Source organism: Caloenas nicobarica, chromosome 16 (assembly GCF_036013445.1).
Source record: "Caloenas nicobarica isolate bCalNic1 chromosome 16, bCalNic1.hap1, whole genome shotgun sequence".
In the NCBI taxonomy this organism is placed as follows: domain Eukaryota; kingdom Metazoa; phylum Chordata; class Aves; order Columbiformes; family Columbidae; genus Caloenas; species Caloenas nicobarica.
Window position 1 is genome coordinate 2,336,800 of NC_088260.1, and position 13,824 is coordinate 2,350,623.

Genomic DNA, 13,824 nt, shown 5'->3' on the forward strand with positions numbered 1-13,824 from the left:
GCTGTGTGTCCGCTGAGCGGCGTGTGGGGGGAGCAGCCGCCGCCCCCCGTGCCGGCGCCGCCACGGATGCCGCTCCCCGCCCTCCCTGCCGAGGCCGAGCCGCTGCCGGGCACCAGGCTCCGGCAGCGCCGGCGCTCGCCTCCCCCACGGCCGGGGGGGGCCAGGCAGCCCCGCCCCGCTCCGCGCCCCGCTGCCCGGGGATTGGGGCTGGCGGGCTGGCTGCTGCGAGGCGGGGCTTGGGTCGGGTGCTTATTTATTTATTTGTTTCCCTCCTCTTTTTGTTATTTTTTTCGCAACACCTCCCGGCTCCAGTCTCTGTCTCTCTGTAAACAGCAGCCGCGGCACGCGTAGGATGGGCCGGGGCCGGAGGAGGCGGCCGGGCGGCCGGGCCGGGGCCGGCGCCCCGGTGCGGGCTCCAGCTGAGCAGCAGCCGCTGGGCCGGCAGGTCCGCCGGCCCCGAGAGCAGTGAGCGCATCGGTGGCAATGACCTTCTGGAGGGAGCCGCTCTCGCCCCCTCCCTCTCTTGCAGAAAGTCAAACAAGTCGATTAGGAAATTGAGAACTTAAAAAAAAAAAAAAAGCGAGAGCGCAGCAACAAACCCTGCCTCTGTGTCTGGATGATTGCTGGGCTGAGCAGCATCACCTAAAGGAAAACTTTGGTGACGCCCGGAGCGGACGTGCTTTTCTAGCGGGATGCGGGCACTGGCGCGGTGAAGCGCGGGCGGGCGGGAGCCCCGCGGCCCCCCCGGCTCGGGGTGTTCTGGGCCGGGGGCTGCTTGCCTGTGTGGAGCGACTGAGGCTCGGGACCGAGATTTTAACCAGAACTGTTTCCTATTTATTTATTGAGAGGAGAGGGTTTTTCTTTCACAGCATCATTTGTTTTGAAGGAAGGAGGGAGGAAAGGGGAGTGTTAAACCTAAAGAAGTGAGTCCTCTCTCCGAAAGAAATGCCTTGTGCACTCTCCAGATGACCTTTTCTGAAAATGCAGCTTCTCCAGCTGACCGATTTTTGTTTTGGTTACAAAGTGTGTGAAATTGAGCTGTAACTTCTCCACAAACCCTAGGATGTGCACTTCTGGGATTAGCAATATGGGGCATTTCTTGTCACCTCTCCTCTTGAGTCTGGCAGCGGTTTTTTCCAAAGGTAAGGCTCAGTCTCCTCTGTCTGTTTCACTGCATCTTGCTTCTTCATTTTGCATACAGAGCCTCTGTCCCTTCTCTCTGTAATGCCTTGAATGTTGATACCCACAATTCACGACTGAAAGACTTGGGGGGAGTCATGTGCTAGTCAAAACCAAAGATACCGTGATGGGAAGTCCTGAGTGGCAGAATTTTTACGCGATTGACTGTGACAAACAGTACCCATTTACTGAGGCATTTGTAGCCTGCCAATTACGCTTTTAATCATGTAGTAGATGCTGGTGATGAGCTGAGCCTGGTGTCCAACCAGCTTTGGAATGCGAAGGGTTTGTTATCTGGAAATTTGAAGTCTTCAGGGGTACAAGCTGTCAGTGTTAGCTGCCCCACAATTGTCTTCTATGTAATTTTTCAAATTAAAAATCCTGTCTCTCAGACTGGCTGGCAATGTTTTACTGGAACAGAGAAATAATGCGCATGCTCAAGTGTTTAAAACTGTGGTGAGATCCTGAACCAGGTGTCTGATATTCTGCATGCTGAATAGAGTTTGAATGTCCTGACAGCATGACTTCAGACCACTCGGATATCTTCTTGTTGCCCTCGAGTGTGTTTACAGTAAGAATCAGAAAACCAGCATATAGACAATGCACACATTTTTGTGTGTGTTTAAACCCTGCTTTGAACTTAAAGTTTTCATTGATGGCCTCAGCGAAAAGGTGAATGCGTTTTTGTAATACTTAATTTACACGATTATGAGCATTCCTGTCGAATGTACATTAGGAAAAAAATATCCATTTCTACTGAGAAGACATTGTGCATCAACAGCTATAGTTTTGTGAGGAAAACAAAATTAGTATTCATTTGTAGTTACTCTTCAGAGAGGAATAATAGCATATGCATTTAATCTATGATTTTGCAAACATACGAGTAAAGAGTTCTGCTTATAAACATCACTATTTAAGAAAGATACTAGTTACTCTTACCACTTTTTTATGCTTCTAGCTATTTCTTAAGTGAGTTATTTTTACTAATTACTTTGTTTCCAGAACTGAATAACTGAGGGCAAAATACCCAGCTGTTTATTGCTGCGGTGGTTCCTTGTATCAAATTCACTTCTCCTTTTTCTCTTAGAACAGGTTAAGAAGGAAAGGAACAAAATTGTGAGTCTCCTCAAACGTTATTTAAATGCAGTGCCTACATAAGTACAGTTTTAAAGTTGCAATTGGAAATGCACTAGCAGCAGGGATTGGATGTCTGAGTCTTTTCAAAAGACTGCTTCATTCACACTGCACACCAGTAGCTTTTCATTTCCCAGCTAGGTTGTAAATTATGTATTTTATTATAAGCAATATCAGTACTTTGGATAGGCTCACAATGCAAGAAGAATATTAACTTTTTAATCTCCTATTTTTGATGTATTTCAGTTTGCAGCCTTAAAACTGCATTAACATAGTGTTTGACTGAGATTGCAGCTTATTCCAAGATTGGAGTATAAGTGGTATTTCAGTCCTACAGAGTGCAGTGTTTGTTTTATTGCCGGCTCAGCAGTTATAACATTCATATATGATTTTATTCTTGAATGTTACTTATATCTTCTTGGAAAGGTAAACATAGGCAGAAAAATTGGACTTGGAAAGAAAATATCTTAGGTGGAAAAGAAATGCTGTAAAAACTGATGAGTGAGATTTTTCTATGTATTGTGATTGTGAAGTCTCCTTAAATCTGATATGTCTTGAAACCAGATACACAAGATCCAGTTAGAATTACTGGCATTGTCTGTGCTATTTATTTTGCACTTCAGATATCCAACATACTACTGTGTGATTGTTGGGACTCTTTGCATTTAATAATACAGATATCTATCTTTAATGTAATTGTCTATTTTCATACTTGGTATCAGGCTCCATCTGTAGTACTGTGCCTTGGTACACTCCAAACAGACCAGAGTGTTCCAGAGGTTTATGGTATAAACTTGACAATGTAGAAGGTTGATTTCCCCCCCACCCCATAAGGAGATGAAAACCAAAACCATAATAAGACTTGATTGCTACTACAGGGCATGTTTCTTCTATGGCTTTCTGTTGCTAATAAAAAAACTCTCGTTTATGACATGATGACAAAGTTTTCTTAAAGAGATAAAAAATCTTTCAACATGCAACAGCAATCAGCTGTCTATTGTGTATAAGTCTGTTGCTGATTACTCAGAACCATGGCAACACACCTTTTTACTGCACAGTTTTCAAATCTTTTGGGTAATAATGTTGAAGATTTGAGAAAACTATTGCAGTTTTGCTTTGCTTTTATCTTACAAATGCAGAAAATAGCTCCAGCCTGAGAAATGAAATGTTGTTTTCAATAATAAGCTCAGAACAATTTGTCACAGATGATATAATCCATGTATTTTAGTATATTGTCAGTCCAATTATATATGTGTTCATGTACATATATATGTTAGACAGAGGACAGGGATTATAAGGCTGTGGAACTGTATTTATGGGGGCAGTTGCATTTCACAGCTTTGTCTTCAAGTAGGAGTTTTCTTGAGTCAGTCCTAGGGAGCCAATGCTTGCTCAGTCAGTTGGGCATTTTGCTATTTGGTATCAACTACGAAAAAAGTGTTAAGAAAAAATCAATTAAAAAAATAACCAAGTCCAGTTGACATTCATGAAAACACAGACTAATACAACAGGCACAATAATGTGGGCATTTTTTTCCCTTGTTTAAGGGGAAAACCTCTCATTAGCTTCATTGGAGTAGAATAAAAACTTTGATACTTTACTAGAACACCAGGTTCCATGCTTGCTGGAAGTCTAGAATGAACGAAGCATCTTCCGTAAGACGCTAAATGATTTTAGGATGGATATTGTGAGACCTAAGATTGAGGAGCCTTTTACATTATAAATGTTTGTTGTCAGATAAAAAACCTGATTTAATTAATTTCAAATTTCAGGTCTAAGTAGACAGTACCAAGTGAATATTTGAGTGACTTCTGCCTGTGTTCTGCTGAGCGTTCTGTGTTCTTCTCTGTCATCCTGGGCTGAAATCTTGCCGCAAGTTGCTTTCTAATGAGATCTCAGGCCACATAGCTGCTGGTTTGATTTTCTTTTTCTTTCAGTTTTTATAGTGTGGAGGCTTGGCAACTGTATTAGGTAGGATTACCAGATAGTGCATTTACAGTGATACTACCCTCCTATTATAGGAAAGTGTGCGTGTGAGGGGAAATCTCCCAGAAACCAAACACCCAAACATTTAGTTTTGGTTACATTATAGGAGAGAAGTATCTGGATATTTGCATTTAAATTGCCTCAGTTTCATTTGGAATTATCCATAATACAGTGTTTTTTGAATTGTCTTGATTTCCATTGAATCTTATACTTAGATGCACATAAAGTACAGGTGTGGTCAGTAGGAGTTTTTCTTGTAAGCTTTGCCTATGTGCAGAAACCTAAAAAGTTTTCTTAAAAACCCAAAAGATAGAGGAAGTCTTGCGAGCTTAACGTTCAAGCTGTTCCCATAAAACCAAAGTTTCTGTACTTTGTCCCAGCTGTACTGAACTTAAAGTCTTTTGAAACGTTATACAAAGGAAGGGGAAACTAAGTTGCACTTTTTTGCTCTTATTGTGTTTCTTGCCACAGTGACCTTCTGGGAGAACCCCCATTCTGATTTCTTTTATTTCAGTAAAAATAATAAATTCAGACTAAACTAAAAAATTCTACAGCTAGACCCATGTTTTATTTGTCAGCTGCAATACTGGCTTAATGTGATTTGGTTTCTAATACTTCCCTGTAATGCTCTCATTTTTTACTTCTGTCTTTTCTTTTATTAGTTCCATAGGACTGGCGGGCTCTGTGACACCAACCAATGTTTTAGATATTAATAAAAGCAGCTTTATTCAATAAAGATCAGTTTTATTTAATAAAAGAGAGGATCAAAAGATAATCTGATTTTTCATGCTGCATTCACATTAAATCAAGCTCCTGAAGTTGTTGCGGATGCCAAGTTTAGTGGCAGTCTGTCCCTGGTCCTGGGATACATAAACATGACTCCAGACAGATTGATTGCAGAGAAGCTGAAGAGGCAGCTGAGATTTATCACAGGTTTGGTTTATAAAGTGTTACATTAAATTACTTGATTTTCACCAGCCTGTGTAATATTGCCTTCTGCATTATTAATGGCAGTTCAAAATGAAGTGGATTTTAAATAGTTCAGAGACGTTTAGATAAGACTAATTATTATGAGCAGATTTAAAGTACATATTTGAGAACTTTAGAATACTTCACCCTCTTCTATGGGAGGAAAATTAACTGTAGAATGAAGATTGGCTTCTTCATGTCCTTGATTTCTTCTTTTATCAAATAGACTTAATTCCAGTGTAAGGTGTTAGTCTGATGGCCCATAGACAAATGGATTGAAAGTCTTCATCCTCCAAAGAGGTACAGCTTGTTAGTGTCCGTGCAAGCTTCCACTTTCTACTTTAGTAGCGTGGCTTGAACTCGACCTAGAGGATGATATAACTTCCAGCTCTGCCACATAACATATAAGATCCATCTATTGATCCACAGTGAGTGTGATCCAGAGCCCGTTACAGCCAGTAGATGGGGTTTCATTGCCTTTAGGAGGCTTTAATTCAGAGTGTAGACAGAGTTTTCTGGAGTGGTATTTTTCAGCTCATGGCCCACACAGCAGTAGTGATTCATAGAACATCTGAGCAGTGTTGTGAAACCAGTGCCAGAAACCTTATGCATGCAAGCTAGAAAAAAATAAAGAGAGGAAATAGAAGTAACAAGGATGCTTTCAGAGTGCATCCCAATTTGCGTTTGGTTGTAAACAAAGACTTTTGTGACGATACTGTGTAAGATGGTCTGGATTTCTTGCAAAAAGTTAGATGGCTCTTGTCCTTAAAACGGTTGAGAAAAAAATCACTGTAGTGAAACTAACGAGTAATTTAAGCTATTTCTCTGAACTCTTTGTTATTGCATCAGTACTTCAGACACAATCACTGATGGTGTGTTTCTAATCCACTGCAGTGTAAGATCAGTTAAATCAACACTGAGCAGTGGTTCAGTGAAGCAATGGAGGAGTCCCGTCTGCCAGTCACTTAACGCATCTGCACTATGGCGTCAATTAACTTCCTGAAAGACTTCGGCTATACTCGCAGAGAATGGTTGGCTGTTCTTACACCCTCAGTCTTGTTTTTTTAAATTAAAGTTTCCAGAAAGGTTTCTGGAGGGAGTTTTCTGTGTTGCAGATGATTGTCTCCCTGAAAGTTGCTCAGCAAAATGCACATATTTTTGTTTCTTGGGCAGACCGTGTAGAAATGGTTGGTAGTGAATGCATCTATGCTGATGCCACATTTCCCCAAATTTACAAAATAGAAGGCCTCTTCCCTCCTCCTGTAGTTACTTCACCTTCTCACAGGCCCATCTAGCTCTGTTTTTTAAAGTTACTTTGAATTGGTTTGGTTCGTTTAGTTATCTGGGTTTTTCTTTGTAACTTTTCTCACAATGCTGTATGATATGGTTTGCATAAGATGTTCCAGATATTTGCTATGGTAATGGTTAGTAACCATTTTCCAGCCTTAATTTATTCAATACCATTTTATACTCATTTGCTTTTCTGCTAATGGTGTCTTTTAATCTTAATAGCTCTTCTTCTTGGTGGAACACATTGGGCCTCATTAGTTTGCAGTTTTGCAGCTAGAGCAAGCAAAATAAAACCACATGTGAAAATGACCATGTAGACTGTAAAACACGAGATGGGGGAAAGATATTGAATAACATAGATCTGATAAAAAAGGCAAAATACGTGCGTTAGCTGGCTACATAGACAAAAGTGACGGGTAATAATGTGCATGCCAAGCCAAAGTGTGGAAAGATATCAACGGTCTCTTTATTCTTGGTGTATACAACTTAACGTGATAGAGGACACTTCTGCTGCTGCTTCGTAGTCTCCGGCTGAGCCAGGATGCTCCACAGCGTCCCGGTTGGTCTGTGTGCTTTGAGCAGGCGGCCTGCAGAGTTCTGCCTGAGGAGCGAGGCACATGTCCCGATAATCACACAGATGAGGCTGCATGTCTTGCATGCTAAGAAAATACTTGGAGTCAGAGAGTTTAGTCTCATCTAATGCTAAGTGATCTCAGAACCTTGAATTTTGTTGGCCTTCAACATCACTTCCTTGCTCTTTATTTATAATTTTTTAAAATGTACTTTTAATGTCTTTAGTATACATGGTATAAATTCATTATACAAGAGAGTAATCCAAAGTTGTCAGAGATAACTAGCCAATAGTGTCTCTGAATATTAATCCAATCTATGATATTAAAAAAGGAAACAATACCACTTAGTGTTCAATCCACTCATTTATCAGACATCCTGGATTAGTACATAATTGTATCTTCCACTTTTTACTGAGCCACAGCGGCTCATTCCATTTGTCTTCAAGAAAAGAAGAGTTGTGATTTGAACGTGCCTACAGTTGAAACATCTGTATTTGTGCTTCAGAGTTTTGCATCTCTGTCTTAATGTAATTAGTCTTGCTTGGTTAATTTTAATTTGGTAGTACACATTGGGTCTATGCATGGCAAATTCCTACATTTAACTTCCTGCATTGCTCTTAGCAGTATGGGCTGTATTGTCAGGTTTTCCTGATATGAAGGAGGTCTTGATGTTGTTTCAGTGGATTGTGTTTTAGGCTACTGTTGAAGGAACTGATCAGCTCTGACAAAATTTCCCAGTGTAATAAGTGTGTAAAAACACCGTGTATCAGCAGTCACCCACCTATCATCTTTAGGACATTTTCAGAAACAAAAATAGGATCTAGTTTGCTCATATTCTCAAGCCTGTAGCTCCTTCCAGATGTCTCTAACGAGTTTCTTTGGACCTGTTCATAGAAATCCTGCTGAAATGCCAACTGCTCAGCAATCCTGGAAATCCAGGTGTGAAAAGATGGCCATCCATAATTTAGTGGACACTTTCCAAATCTTATTTTAGTCCTTCTGAATTGTGATATCTCTTTTAGCAACAAAGAGTAGTTACACCTCCGGTGAATAACAATAAAAGCCATGTGTTGCTTTTTAAAGCTTGATATGATGCTCTCCATAGATCTTCCTGTGTTTACTTGGGGTTTATCAATAAAGGTTCTCTTATTCCATATCCTTTTCCATATTATTCGGCAAACAGTTGTAAGGCTATCATGACTTTAGCTGTGCTCTGCTCTCTCCTTTGTGGCTGACTGTGTCCCCTGCAGCAGTTGTCTGATAAGAGATGATTTCTTGCATACTGAACGCTTGTGCACAGTAGGGTTCTGTTGTATACTTCTGACTCTTTGACACCATCTGCCCAGTAAAGTGGTTTTAATGGGTTTCCACTGAGCCAGCCTGTACTACAGCTCTGACAGCATGCTCTGTGTTTTTAAAAATAAACAAAATCTCTTCAGCGAATCTATCCATGAACATTGGCTTCTCCAACAAAATTGAGGATTACATACTGTTTGATATTTTGCGGAGGCAGATATATCTCTATTTGATAGACTTTAAAATAGAAAAATGACTGATAGCTTAGGATGGTCTTCTAATAGTACTAGTTTATTTTTTAAATGACCCTGTAAAGCATTATTTCTTGTCCATTTTTTAGGCAGGTATTATTATCCTTTTACAGAAATGCAATCGTTTCACCTTGTTGGAGTTCTCTTCTTATGAAAGCCGGGGAATTTAGTGGTTCACAGTGGTGATTTAGGAGTCATGGTACCTATAGGCTTTTTGTAACCTCTGGCAAATTGCTTCAGTTCTCTGCTTTCCCTTTCTCTTTTAAACTGTCTTGTCTGTTCAGAATACAAGTTGTTCAGTGCAGGACCTGTTTTACTTGCTGTTTATATCTGCCCCTCTTCTTAGATGAGAATGTACATTACCACAGTATATGCACTACCACATTAATTAATTACTAGTGGCTGAGTTAGAAGTTGGAACGTGGAATTGTGATTGTCCTGATCACTGGATCACATGAACAACTCAGAGGCCAGTAAGAATAGGAAAGAGTAGGGCTGGGGGAAAAAAGTGAAAATACAATGAAAGCATCTGTGCGATTAAAAAATTCTAACAGCTAAAGTAGATCTCATCCCATGATGTTATGATTAATGAGCTATCTAAACCTTTTCAAACAGCAACATGATAAAGGGAATGTAAAAAGCTTCTTACAAAAAGATGTCATAAAGATGTTTTTATATTTCTTTCTGTTATAATCCATGTTACTAAACTATTAAAGAAACCCACCAGATTTTGAATATCTGTATTAATAATGCAACAAACCACTTACAAGGAAAAAATGTTCTTTGACAGATGGTACAGATCTTAGAAATATTTCATTCCTTCTCTGCCCCTTCAAGTCTTTGGGGTTTATTTTAAGCTCCTTCATGTTAGTCAGTTGCAAACATAGTGGGTAGAGGTGGTGATGAGATGGACTGGTGAAAGAAACTGTTGGCTAGTCTCTTCTCTTATGATGGGACATGAAAATTGAAACAGTCAAAATAGATGGATTCTTCTGAAGTTGATAAGGACACATAGAGAATGAGATAAAATCCTCTTATTTAGTCTTTAAATTCTTTTTTCTGAAGTACATGGAGTTTGACCTGCAGCCAAGATGAAGATTTCTATCTGAGGCCTGGGTTTCTATTGTCTTCTCTATGCCCTGTAAAGTACTATTATAATTCTGGTTTGGGTGTATTCTGAGATATGCAGTGCCTTCAGATGAAAGAACCACTCACAACAGTCATTAGCTTTGGAATCTTTTGTGCAATAAAGACATTTACCATTTTTAACCTGTGTAAAATGCACATGGTGGTACAATTTTGGAGAAAATTGGCAAGATTGCTTCTTTGCAGCTGAAAAAACAGACGGTTCCATCATCATTTAATGAATGGTCAATCATAGAGCTGTGCAAATGAAGTCTTTGAGTTATGTGAATCTTTGCTGTTTGCAGGTTTTCTTGCATTTTCTGGCTAGTTTGGTTAAAGCTTCTGGACCATCTTAACAACACTGCATCCAAGTGTAGGTTCCCTTAATGTTGTCATGTTTGCATCCATGTAGATTTCTTTGGACTTGCTGTCTTCTGAAATCACCCAGCTTCTTGAGGTCCAAAATTCAGGCTGAAATTAATGGACCCAATTTCAGGTTAGAAAAAATATAAAGCAAATATCTCTATGAATTCCCTTGAAAATTAAAATGGTATTTCTCAAATGCTGTCCAGCAGGCTGATATCTTGAGTGGTATCTCAGTACTCCTGTATCTTTGCTTTTGTTAATGCTTCATTTGTGTAATGGATGAAACGCTAACTAAGGTAAATACCTGAGATCTGTGATCCTTACACAGTTGTTTGCTGCTGCTGTTACCTTTTTTCCCCTTTGTCCTATCATAACTTTGGATATTGCTGTAAATGTTCCCTGCTGTTTCTGCTGCAGCAGTTTAAAATACATATATCAGCATCAGCTGTGTCTTTTCTTGCCTTTTTATTTAGACTCTTTGTCTGAGCAGCAATAGATCAGACGAACAGTACAATAATCACTGTTGAAGCACTTATTTGTTTGTTTTCTTTCTATTTCTATGCAGTCATATGCTCCTTTCATCCTTTCGTCTGTTCCTATCAGAATTATGCATGTGGTTTGGATCAGACCCTGAAAAAAGAGAAATGCTTGTAAGTGGAGTATACTATATATAGCAGACCTTTGTTATGGTATTTATAGTCATGATATTTAGAATGTCTTTATGTGCATTATAAGTTCTCATCAAATAATCAAATTGCATCAATAATAGAAAGGATGGTTCATGAAAAGATTGTTTTCAACTGTTCTCTTTTTAGCAGCTTCAGAGAAGAACGATGAATTTGGCAACATATTTGCAGTGCTAACAAATCTGGGCTTTGGCAGTTGATAAGTCAGGAGCAGTGAATTCCAAACTGAAGATCTCTCCCAGAGATGTCCTGATAGTAACTGCCTTTAGGTGCAGGGAGGAGCATTCACAGACCTTGGATGATTTTAGCTGTTGCAGTAGGTTGTAGGATAATCTCTCAGATAATTAGCTCTGACAAATCTTAAGACTTCATGGCTTGCAGCTTCTATCTGGAAGTTTTTTGGGAGACAGTGAAGATCAAGGGAGAAAGAAAAATTCCCCCCAAAATGCAATGAGCATTGTGGGACGTTGTTTGGTGTAACAGGACTTTTCTAGTGTTTCAGCTCATAGAGTCCTAAAGCACATAATTTCTTTCCTAATGAGTAGTTTCTCTTTTGTGTTTTCAACCTGAGAATAGTAGCCATCCTAGTGTTCATATCTATGGTGACACTGCAGCATTCCCTCAGCTTCTTGGGTATGGTCTTTGGCTTGTTGCAGATGTTTTCTGCCAGTTTGATCAATTTGTCAGAGAAACTATACATTCTCACATGTTTTATCTTCTTCTGATAGACAGCCACTGTCAAAATCTCATTTGGAGCCTATGGAGTTATTGTAGCAGCTTCAGTTATGTTTTATGCTTCTTTGACATCTCTCTTAGGAATAGCTGATCTATTGTATTCATTTCGGTCTAAATTCCGACTGGTCCTTTGCAAATGCTGCTTTCTGGTACCTCTTAATTTTCTTCTCCAGTGACTGAAAAAGTGTTTCTTTCAGTCACTCAGTAAGTGAATTCCTCCATAGTTCTGGTACTTTTGCTCGCCTCCTTAATTATAGGTCAGTGCTATTACTGTTTTCTTTCCAATTGCAAGTCCAAGTCTTGTTTTTAGCACTGAAATGAACAGAAAGAATCATGAAGAGCAACAGACTGCACCATCTCAGATTTCTGAGATGGCATTGAACTTGTGGTACTGACTTGGAGGAGTTATCAGAAAATAATTGGAAACCTAGGCTGGGAGCCCAGAAAATTGAGGGCAAGCAAGAAGAAATTTATGGAAATTGGAAGACAAGAAGAAGAAATAAAGATCAAACTATATCTTCTGTTCCATGCTACTACTCTGGAGAGTAAGAACTGATAGTGAAACATGGAATTGTGAAGAATGCATAATAAGGAAAATCAGAATATCTGCTTTCTGTGCTCTGTGCTTTATGTAGGTAGTATGTGCACAGACAGTGGCTTCACCAGCATGGTCCCAGCAGTTCTAACGTCCTTGGACGCCCTCATGCATACCTATGCCACAGCCCAGGGGCAATTTACATGGATATTTGACCTTATCCTATAAACCTGGTATCCTACCAAACTGCAAAACTGCCCTCACGTTAGTTGAAGCAGTTTGAACCAAGAGGACACAATCCCTTCTACACAAAACGGCCAGGAGTCAGAGCTGTTTTTCTGAGGTGGTTCCCAAATTCACTCTAAGTGCTTCTTGCAGATTTATTCTGGCTAAAGAACTTGGCTGATGGAGGGGATGGGGAATTAGGCACCTACCATGCAGTCTAGTACTGAAGAACTGGAAAAGCAGCTTTGTTCTGTGCAGCAAAATGAGAGAAATGCTTTGGAATTTTTGCATCAGTGGAACATCTCTGGTGGGGGACAATTGAAACTATAACTTTAGTTTCAGACAAAACTATTGAACTACCATAATTTTTCATGGAATAAATAAATCTTAATTTTGCTTATGATAAATTCAAGTCACAAACAGCCAAGGTAGATTTTTGCTTGTTTTTATAATAATTTCATGTGAAATGGTTTGTACTTTGTTTCACTTACCCGAAAGGAAAACTAAAGTAACTGATGCTCAGTTACTTTTTTTTATATTCAGTGGTTGAAAATAACTCCTTTTGCAGTAAAATATTGTCTCGTTCCTGCAAGCTTCCTAATTCTCACCTCTTTTTTCCAGCAGTAAAGGGCTTTTTTCAGCATTATTTCCTTTGCATTAATGGAAGTTCTCACACTTTGCAAATGCCCTCGGTGTCCTTCCCTGACCTGCTGACAAAAGGTGATCTTGAAAAGTTTTTTGTTTCCTTCTCAACTGAAGTAGATTGTGCAGCTCTTGCAATAGAACTTGCCTTCTGCCACGGACAAGTAGTCATCAAATGCGCTGGTAACAGAGAAATGACGCATCATGTGCTACTATAGATACCATGCAATTTAAGAGAAAGAAATAATGAAATGACATAGTATTTTATATTGCAATGAAAACCGTGCTAAGTGCTGTGAAAACATAGCGAGGAACACTAAGTCTTTTGGAGTTAAGGTCTAGCTTTATAGGAGAAATGTGCAGAATTTTTATAATTTGGCTGTGGAAAGCAGTTATGACAGACCTTTTCTGGAAATTAAAAATAAGTGTTTTACAGGTATAGTGCTAGCAGAGTAATTGAACAGTGGTGCTTTCCTGTATTTGAGTCTGGAATTTTTTTCGCTTAAATCTGGACTGTAAACAGAAGCAAATTTGTACTCATTTTTTCCTGAGTTGAATCTGCTGTGAACACGAGCGTGGGTGCTGTGGCTCCTCAGGCTGAGCCAGCCTGGGCTGCGGCTGCTGCGCCGCCTCTTTCTTGGGTGCCATTGGCATTTCTGCAGTTGGGTAATGAACCATGCAGACAGCTGACTGATCCAGCTGAAAATGAAGCTTTTTTCTCATTTCCTTAGCTTAGGAGATTTTTGGCAGACACCAGCTCCAACAATACTGTGGTTGTGTGTTGAGGTGGTTCAGCTCCCTCATCTGAGGGAAAACTAACCTACCAAAACGAA

The 13,824-nt window shown here is 39.7% G+C and overlaps 1 protein-coding gene across 1 annotated transcript in view; it reads left to right on the forward strand.

Annotated features, from left to right (window-relative positions):
* The first annotated feature begins 1,063 nt into the window (after positions 1-1,063).
* Positions 1,064-13,824, forward strand: part of TMEM132D (transmembrane protein 132D) — a 220,088-nt gene continuing 207,327 nt past the window's right edge. The window contains exon 1 of the mRNA XM_065646455.1: positions 1,064-1,142. Coding sequence (XP_065502527.1) covers positions 1,064-1,142 — 79 coding nt within the window. The remainder of the gene's footprint in view (positions 1,143-13,824) is intronic.